The sequence below is a fragment of the Perognathus longimembris genome, chromosome 28 (genome assembly GCF_023159225.1).
Source record: "Perognathus longimembris pacificus isolate PPM17 chromosome 28, ASM2315922v1, whole genome shotgun sequence".
Taxonomy (NCBI): Eukaryota; Metazoa; Chordata; class Mammalia; order Rodentia; family Heteromyidae; genus Perognathus; species Perognathus longimembris.
Window position 1 is genome coordinate 79,281,334 of NC_063188.1, and position 9,430 is coordinate 79,290,763.

The 9,430-nt window shown below is 43.3% G+C and overlaps 2 protein-coding genes across 2 annotated transcripts; one reads left to right on the top strand and one right to left on the bottom strand.

The window, feature by feature from the left end:
* Positions 1 to 480, top strand: LOC125343136 (chromobox protein homolog 3-like). The gene has a single exon (XM_048335407.1). The coding sequence runs from the start codon at positions 1 to 3 to the stop codon at positions 478 to 480; it is 480 nt and encodes a 159-aa protein (XP_048191364.1).
* A 6,365-nt stretch (positions 481 to 6,845) lies between these two features.
* On the bottom strand, positions 6,846 to 8,460 carry LOC125343472 (protein FAM204A-like). The gene is made up of 3 exons (XM_048335924.1): positions 7,873 to 8,460; positions 7,397 to 7,651; positions 6,846 to 7,162 (listed from the first exon to the last, which is right to left on the bottom strand). The coding sequence occupies exons 1-2, from the start codon at positions 8,438 to 8,440 to the stop codon at positions 7,515 to 7,517; spliced, it is 705 nt and encodes a 234-aa protein (XP_048191881.1). The 5' UTR covers positions 8,441 to 8,460; the 3' UTR covers positions 6,846 to 7,162; positions 7,397 to 7,514.
* Positions 8,461 to 9,430: the final 970 nt, after the last annotated feature.

Consider the following 9,430-nt stretch of genomic DNA (forward strand, 5'->3'; position numbering starts at 1 on the left):
ATGGCCTCCAAGGACACCTTACTACCAAAAAGAATTATGAGGAGTGAAAATTCTGAAGGAGCAGGACTTGAGGAATTTGAGGCGGAGAAAATAGTAGACCAGCGTGTATTAGATGGGCAGGTACAATATCTCCTGAAATGGAAGGGCTATCCAGATGCTGATAATACCTGGGAAGCAGAAGAGCATTTAAATTGCCCAGAGTTAATGGAGGAGTTTCTAAATTCTCAAAATGATATTTTATGTAACGGTGAATCCTATGATAGCACATCAGGGTATGAAAGAGGTGCTGGTGACTACCCTCGAGGGTTCACTATGGGGCTTGAGCCTGAAGAAATACTTGGTGCCAGAGAAAATATGGGATTATTGATGCTCCTCATGAAGTGGAAAAATTGTGACCAACCTGAGTGGGTTCTGGCAAAAGAGGCTAATGTTCAATGCCCTGAAGTTGTAATTGCTTTTTATGAAGCAAAACTGCCTTGACCTGAAAGATGAAATGCATTGAAATTTAAATTCAGTTATATATACATTCATTAAAAATATGTATATATATATAATCTGAGTGTTGTGATTTGCATTATTGTTATGAAACAATAACTACATTCTAATGAAGTAAATTTCCTATGATAGTTTTGAAATACCATTTGTGGTGCTCTGGAGATTGTTTTCCATGAAATATAATAAAGGATTCTGGAGTTGCTTAATATTTGCTTACAGGATACATTTCCTCAGTATTCAAGATCAGGTATTCAAAATTTTTCATTATTCAATCAGAAGAACTGTCATTAACTGCTATTTTAAAGTCCATCCCAATTGCTTTTTGTTTATTGTATGTGTGTATACATAACACACATTCACCTTTTTTTTTGGAGATTTTGTTTATTTGGAGGTACTGGATACCACACTATATTCAGCCAAATGACCTTACCACTAAGTTACATCCCTAACCCCTGTTTTGTTTCTGAGACTGGGCCCCTGGGCAGCTCATGCTGACATAATGCTGGCCTCAAACCTTAGGTGCTCCTGCTTCAGCCATAAAAATGTAAATGCAATAGGTTATTAGAAAATTTTTCTGAAATGAGCTAGAAAAACAACTTGAGTAATCATCACATTGTAACCTCAGTGTGTACTGGTTATGTAATTTTTAATAAGGGTGAACAGTCATCGGTAAGGCCTTTCATATTATTTAAATAAATGAGCGAGCCAAGTGCATTGGCTTATTCCTGTCATTCTAGCCACTCTGGAAGCTGAGAACAGAGGATTGAATTAGGAAATCCCTAGACATTTACCTCCAATTAACTACTCAAAAAGGAGTCAGAAGTATCGCTGTAGCTCAAGTGATAGAGATCTACCTTGATCAGAAAAGCTCTGGTACAGTGAACAGGCTTTGACGTCAAGTCCCAAGACTGACACTCACAGAAAAATAATTAAAGAATATCTTTCCCCATGCTCTGCTCTGCTACCATTCTTTCACTCTGCTGGGAAGGAGGAGGAAGGGCACAAGTAGCTCCTGGTAGACTGCATGGAAGTCCTGGTTTGTTCTGTGAGTCCCTGCATAGAAACAGTGATAGGCAGAAGGAGCGTGTGGTCTGTATGCATCCCCTACAGGTTTCTCTTCTGCAAGAGCATGAAGAATCTCCACACCCAGGAGGAAATTGCTCACAAAATTGTGGATGAGGAAGTTGCTCCTTAGCTGTATACCTGGAGACTCAGGTGTGGGATTTGATTCCTCCTTGGTATGGTGAAGGTAGCAGTAATAAGTGGGTTTGAAAATTGCTAATTAGGCTTATGTGTGTTCACTGATTGGGAGAAAGGTTAAAGTGCCAACTGTGTACCTGGTGCTGCTCCCGTGAAGTCACGTGATCAGAGGAACTGGGGTCACTCCAGGCATGCACTGATGCCAGATGGGCAGAAGACACCGTTCCTGTGTGCCTGGTGCAGTACAGGCTCCAGCCTGCTCTTGTTTTTTCATTCCAGAAAAGAGAAGAGGAAAGTTGCTTGGTGCTGCTAGGTAAGCCTGGGCCTCCCAACTGAAGCACATTGACTGCTGCCTGAGGGGAGGAACAAGGTCGCCTTAGCTGGTTCTGCACCAAAAAGACACAAAGTCTGTAGTTAATTTGTGCTGACCAATTATGATGATAATGGGTTTTCTAAAGGCTGTGATAGTCCATTCCTGTTCTTCTAGTGAATGGGGGAGCAAAGTTTTGTGGGTGGATCTAGGTTTGATGCTACCCCAGAAAAAAGATTTCCTGCCCACAGTCTCAACAACACAGAAACAGCACCTGTTCAGAGTGAAGGTGTGCTGGAAAACCTCCTGAAAACAAGAAAAGCCAAGAGTGTGGGGAAATGCCTGAATCCAAGTCTCATGACTCATGCATGCCCAGTATCACACACACATATACAGAGAAGCATGCATGCACACACACTCAGATATCTAGCATGTTGCTTTACCTCTTGCTTCATGAGTACCATAAGGCTTTCTAGGGAATATTGAGAGCCTTTATTCAAACTAAAATAGGCGCAAACCAAAGGACAGGATATATTTCCACTGTTATTTTGCCACCATATGAGCTCAACCTACCTTATGCTTCCTTGCTAATTCCTCAACAAAGACAAACCCTCTGATTACCCACTGCTCACCAGCCTGTGAAAGTTTCCACACTCTCACTTGGAGGCTGAGGGGCATGAGATGCTACTGGCCAACTCTGTCAAAGTTGGGCCTTCCAAGCCCTCTTCCAGAGCAGGGCAACATGGAGAGAGGGTATTATGACATCAGCCTGCATCATCTGAGGAAAATGGAGGTCCTAACCAAGCATGAGTTTCTTCTGGCACTTCTGTGGAAGAGAACATTGACTTTTAGCCAAGGGCCTCGGGTCAGTGTTCAGAAGTCTCGTCCTTATTTGGCCCAGTTTTTGTTAGGTAGGTTGTGAGTTTTGGATGTAGGAGATGGCAAGTACTTGTTTGGGAGCAGGTTTCAAGTGCTAAATCAATATATGATTTTGCAGTGGGGTGGGGATGAAGCAGGATATGATTGACTTGGGGTATGCACTGATGAGAGTAGTTGGTAGGTACATCTTTGTACTCTGGTTCAGTCTCCCTTTTGGATGATGCCACCAAGCAGTCTCAGGTAGTGATTGCTAAGGAGAGAAGGGAAGTTCCCAACCACCATTGTCTTGCTGTCTGCATCTAAAAAAGGTGCCTGAATTTTAGAAACCCCACCTATGATGACATGCTGTTTTTGTTCATTAGGGCTTGTGGCATCAAAATATGGTTTCTGGTGGGTTGGTGAGTCATTTTCATTAACCTAACTACTCACTGAACAAAGTCAGGGATTCATGACTTGAGAAAAGCCCAGGAAAGATTTGGCTTGGCCTCAATTCCAACAAAAATGCAGGTGTCTGAACTGCAGGTTTGGCCAAGGAGTAGATCAGACCCTCACCTCTAAAACACGCATGTGCTTGCTCTCACACACAACAACAACAAAAACAACAAAAACAAAAGAAAATGAAGCAAACGTGAGTAAATCCCTAAATCCAACTCTAATAATCCTGCCCCCACATATATTTCCACAAATGTGAATACGCACACAACTGACATACAAAAAGGGTGCCAATATGGAGGTGCACTTTGTGCTCAATTAGAAACAAAATTTGGTCTAGGAAAAATTTTGAGACCTTATTCAAAATAAAACTAGATATATGAAGAATTGTGCTGTAACTGCACAGGAACTGCTGGTTTGGGATGTCACACGCCATATGCACGGTCTGCAGATTCCTGCTTTTAGAGCTGGAGGTCATAACTGCACATGAGCTTTGAATTGGCAACCAGACAGGAGAGGAAATGGCCTCCTACCTGGTTGCCAGAGGCCATGTCCTTGGTGGTGCCACCAGGTGGAGAGGGAGGGCATGACAAGTGAATGATTGGGAACAGGATGCAAGTCTCACCTATGCCTACAGGCTTCTGCTGTGTGGTCCAGGGTCAGGCAGTCTGGATTTTTCTCTGCTTACCTAAGGGTGCCAGAGGTGGTGCATAGTATTTATCCCCTTCTTGCTTGGTACTTTTGGGCTCCCAGTCTCCTTGGGATGATGTCATTACCAGTGGGGGAGGAAAGTATGAGCCCAGATTGGTGTATGTGGCCTCTCTGCTGAATCTCAGTCAATGAGGCCTGACAGGAAGATCACAACTCCTCCACCAGACTGCAGCCATCAAATGGGGACAGAAGGCTCTAGCCTGATATGGTGACAGAGTGGCACTGTATTTTACTATGGCCTGTGCTGCTGAAGTAGTGATTCTGGTGACTATGATTCCCACTCCTTTTATGCTAGCTAATCCTTGCCAATAGGTGTGTGTGTGTGTGTGTGTGTGTGTGTGTGTGTGTGTGTGTGTGTGTGCACCCAGGCTTGGCCTATATATAATCTGGATTACTCTTTCGGGGAATAATGGTTGTGTGTATTGGTTGTATTGGCAAGTTACAAGGCCCTCATAGGAAGACTCCAGAGCAGAGGTGGCAAATCCCTGCATCTGAATCCTCAGATAGTGCAGCACACACAGAGTGGCTTGGCATGGTGTTGCAGCTCTTGTTGAAAAGAAGCAGAAGGTACCTGAGGGGTAATGATGATGCTTTATGGAAATCCTAAAGAAATGTAGAAGGACTGGGGGTGTGTCTGCACTGGTGCAGCACTGGGTTGTTAGTACACACCTGAATATCTCCATCCCATATCAACCCACATTTCTCAGCCTCCTCCTGTGTGCAATTGGTTACTCACTGTCCAGGGTAAGGTGAGTGGCAGGAATTGTTGAGGGGGTGGGGGAAGTGTGTGTTCATCCGGGCATCTAGATTGTCCACAGGGTTAGGACTACATGTATGTGTGCATGGGGTCATGACCCTGGCCGGCATAGTGCGCAGGCTGGGACACTAGAGGTCCTAACAGTCGTTGTGGTGGCTGCAGGCAGTCCGGGCGCTGAGGAAATTGCCGCCTGGCTGGTCACCGCTGTGGGCTCCACAGGTCTGCTCTTCAGTGGGTCTTTGAAGACGCGGGTAGGGAGAGAACAGGGGTGACAAGTGGTTCTTTGGGAGCAGGGTTACAGTGGTGAGGGTGACCCCCTTCTCGTGCTGCAGGGTTCCTGTCAGGGGATCCCTGGATGCCAGCAGTAGGGAGAATACGTCTCGCCCCTCTGCCGGGTGCCATTGGGGTGCGGCTCCGTCTTGGATGGAGCAATTGGGCAGTGGAGGGGAAAGGATGCCGCTAGGCTGTGTGGGGACCCAGGGCCTCCTCAGTGAATGTGCCCCAAGAAAAGGGAAGATGAGGGTAGGGGGGTCTGAGTATAGAGACATTGCATGGTCGCTGATTCTCCACCTTTGTCATCCACAGACGCCGCTGGCCTGGGGCACAAAGGCCCTAAGGGCTCCCGAGGTCTCTCCCCTGGCTGTACTTGGGTGGTCCACATTGCTTGCTGGCTGTTCACATCTTTGCCTTGTCCACTCATCTGTTCCTCAGGCGGTCGTTGGAAGTCGACATCAGGTAGAGAAAATGGGATGACAAGTGCCTCCTTGAGAGCGGTGCTTCTATTCATTCATTCATTCATTCATGTTTTGTCATTCATGCCTCTTCAACTCACACCTGGGCATTTACTCCAGGCTAGTGCTGTACTACTTCGAGCCGCAGCCCCACTTCCAACTTTCTGATGGTAAATTGAAGAAAAGACTATTGCAGATTTTTTTTCCTTTCCTGGGCTGGATTTGAATAGCAAATTTCAGTTCTCTGCCGTCTGAGTAGGTGGATTACAGGCGTGAGACACTGGATCCTGGCTTTGGAAACTTGTGTCAAGTGGTTATTTCTTTGCTCCATGGTTCTAGGCCAGGTGATCTGATTTATTCTCTAGGTATGCACTTATTCCAGCAGTTGAACAAAGTAACTATCTTGCATGATACCTTGGTCCAAAGCTAACCAATCTGTAAGGAAATATTATCCCAGGTTGCTTGGTGCCACGGGGTCTTGCTTCTGATTTAAGATTAATGCTGCCTTGATACAGCCTTTAAATGAGAAGAAATTTTCTTTTCTTTCCTTTCTTTTATTATTTTACTGCTTATGTTTAAATATACATATATATACACACATGTATATAATATTTGCAAGAAATAAAAATCTCTTATTCAATCAGGGAATAAAATAATATAATCCTATCAAGAAAACACAAGTAATCAACTTGCAATTTAAATTTAAATATAGTCTTTCCTCATTTTCTGTTTTTTTTTTTTTAATCCTGGGTCTTGAACTAATGGTATGAGTGCTGTCCCTGAGTTTCTTTGGCTCAAATCTAGCTTTTTCTGAGCATTTCATTGGTTGGAAAGGTCTCACTGTTTTTCCTGCTCAGGCTGGCTTTGAATGGTGATCCTCAGATCTCATGCTCCTGAGAAGCTATGATTATAGGCATGAACCCCAAGGTCCAGCTTTTCTTTCTTTTGTTGAAAGAAGTTCTTATTCAACCCAGGTGGGGCCTCACCTCTCCATGCTTTGTCCTTGTCCTTCCTGTCTTTAGAATTAACAGCTATGTACCCACGCATTCATCATATTTTTGAATATTTCTCAGGTGACATCATGGCTTTATGATTCCTTAGGTCCTGTGTGTTTTTTTTATTTGGAATTATTATTAACTGTTTAATAAAACTATAATCTAATATAATATATACATCTAATGTAACTATGCCATCTAATAATTTAAAAAACAGAGCTGAGATAGGAGATGTCTATGAAGAGCTGAAACTAAACTGCCCCCCACATACTACATTCTATCCCCCTTTTCTAATTATCCTACCTGATGGTATATAAAAATAATTTTACTATGTGACCATAAAAATATAAATTCTACTGCTGCCAATAAGGGATCAATAATTGTTTTCATGACATTAAGTTATTTGTAAAAGCTGTCACAATCTTAAAACCATGATTCCAGAAACAGTGTAGTCATGCCTAGAACAGATAAGAAGGTCCAAGGACCTCACAGGCTTCACTATACCAAACAAATGGAAAACACATTGATTTTAGAAAAATCCCATACTTTTCCCCTCTGTGTATGCTTAGATTTCTTACACAAATAACAAAAATATTCATTTCAAGTATAAACTCCTTAGAAAAAGTCCAACAGTTGATAATCAACTCCTAAGTTGTTTTTTTTTGTTTGTTTGTTTGTTTTTGCCAGTCCTGGGGCTTGGACTCAGCACCTGAGCACTGTCCCTGGCTTCTTTTTGCTCAAGGCTAGCACTCTGCCACTTGAGCCACAGCGCCACTTCTGGCCATTTTCTGTATATGTGGTGCTGGGGAATTGAACCCAGGGCCTCATGTATACGAGACAATCACTCTTGCCACTAGGCCATATCCCCAGCCCCTCAACTCCTAAGTTTTATGCACATTTTTCTACTTCAATTTCTTACATCTATCAATTTTGAACACATTTAAGCAGGAAAGTCTTGTTAATGTGAGCACATGAGTCTGTTAAGTGTTCTGAGGTCTGCAAGGTTACATATATCCCATGTTGCTTTTGTTTTCCCATCTCTTCTTTGCTTCAAACCCCCATGCCAGCTTCTTTTTCTTTTGAGCAGCCTGTGAATTTTCAGCTTCCTTTTTGGTTTCTACAAACTTGTGGCAGGCAATTACTTCGGCATTTTTTTTTTTTTTTTTTTTTTTTGCCAGTCCTGGGCCTTGGACTCAGGGCCTGAGCACTGTCCCTGGCTTCTTTTTGCTCAAGGCTAGCACTCTGCCACTTGAGCCACAGCACCACTTCTGGCCGTTTTCTGTGTATGTGGTGCTGGGGAATCGAACCCAGGGCCTCATGTATACGAGGCAAGCTCTCTTGCCACTAGGCCATATCCCCAGCCCCTTTCGGCAATTTTTACACCAAGCTCTTGCATAGCTAGCTGGTTGCTGAGGTCCTCAGCCTTCTCAACATCCCACTCCTCCACAGCCTGGCCTATCCCCTTTTTGAGACCTGACTTTTCAACCTTTTCCTTTTTTACAGGAGGTTCAAATCTATCATTGGCTCCAAAATACTGAGTAAGCTCCTTCCATTGGGCTTCATTTGAGGACTGTTCACTATGAAATTCTTTTTCATTCTTCAACTTCTCTTTTCTGGAGTGCTTTCTTTTTCTCCCTCTGAATCTTGAGGCTGAAGTTTTCTGTTCAGAATGTTTTTTATGCAATTCTTGAAATGTATTCCACATATTTATGGGAATTCCAGAAGGGCACTCTTCATATGCATTTGCTTGGACCCCGGGCTTAGTTTCTGACCCATCTTCCGGGAACTCTGAGGAATCTGGTTTCCTACTGGTCCCATCCTCCTTAACTGCTTGTACGTTAAACTTGGAGTTCTGAGGTATGGCTTCATCTTCAGAATTGGACTCAATATCACTTTCATTTAGGCCAGGAGGCAGTAGCTCACTCCACATCCTTTCTTCTGCTGGGAAAGGGCTGCCCAGCCGCCTTCTTAGGACCCTGTCAACAACGTGCTTTCCAGGTCCTGTGTGTTTTGAGCCGCCTGTTTTCCACTGTTGGGCTTATTCAAGCTATCATAGCCACCCTTGTGGTGAAGATCCTTAGGACTGTGGTTTGAGGCCATCCAAAGAAATTAGCTTTTCAGATCTTATCTCAGTACGAAGTGCCACAATGTAGAGCTGCATATAAAGGCATTATCTGTATGCTAACCTGGAAAAATTAGACAGTCAGTTGGAAAAAGCATGAATAGCAAATAACTGGATACCTGACTTTAGTCATAGAGTGCCTATTTCTGAGTTTGTTTTTTGTTATTGTCCAAATGAAAAGGCATCAAGAGGAAGCAACAGTATTTTCTTTTGCTGGAATTGTTTCTTCTACTTTCTCATTCCTTTGGATATTTTCAAGATAATTTCTTTGGTTTTCTTTTGCTATGGGATTTTTGTTGTCTGGTGATATTTGAGCTTCAAGATCACAAGCTCTTCAGCTCCCAGTGTAAGATGTGCAGGATATAAAATGAAAGGGAATTCCAGCTACCAAGGTGCTGAGATCTGAAGAATTGAGTCTCAGAGATAGCTCAGGCAGAACAGTGTGTGAGACTCCATCTCCCATAGTCACTGAAAAAAGTAGGCTGACCAAGGCACCAGTGTGTCATGGCTTTAATCATAATTACTCAGGAAACTGACATGAGAGGATCCTCATTGAAAGCCAGAGTGGCCTCAAATGTCCTTGAGACTCTTATTTACAATTAACTAACAATTAGGAGGAAGTGGAGTTGTGATTCATGTTATAAATGCCTAATGTTGAGCAGAAAATCTCAGCAATAGTACACAGGCTTTGTTTTGTTTTCTAACTCTAGGATACACACACACACACACACACACACACACACACACACACACACACACTCACAGAGTACCACACACTGACACACAGACACAAAGACA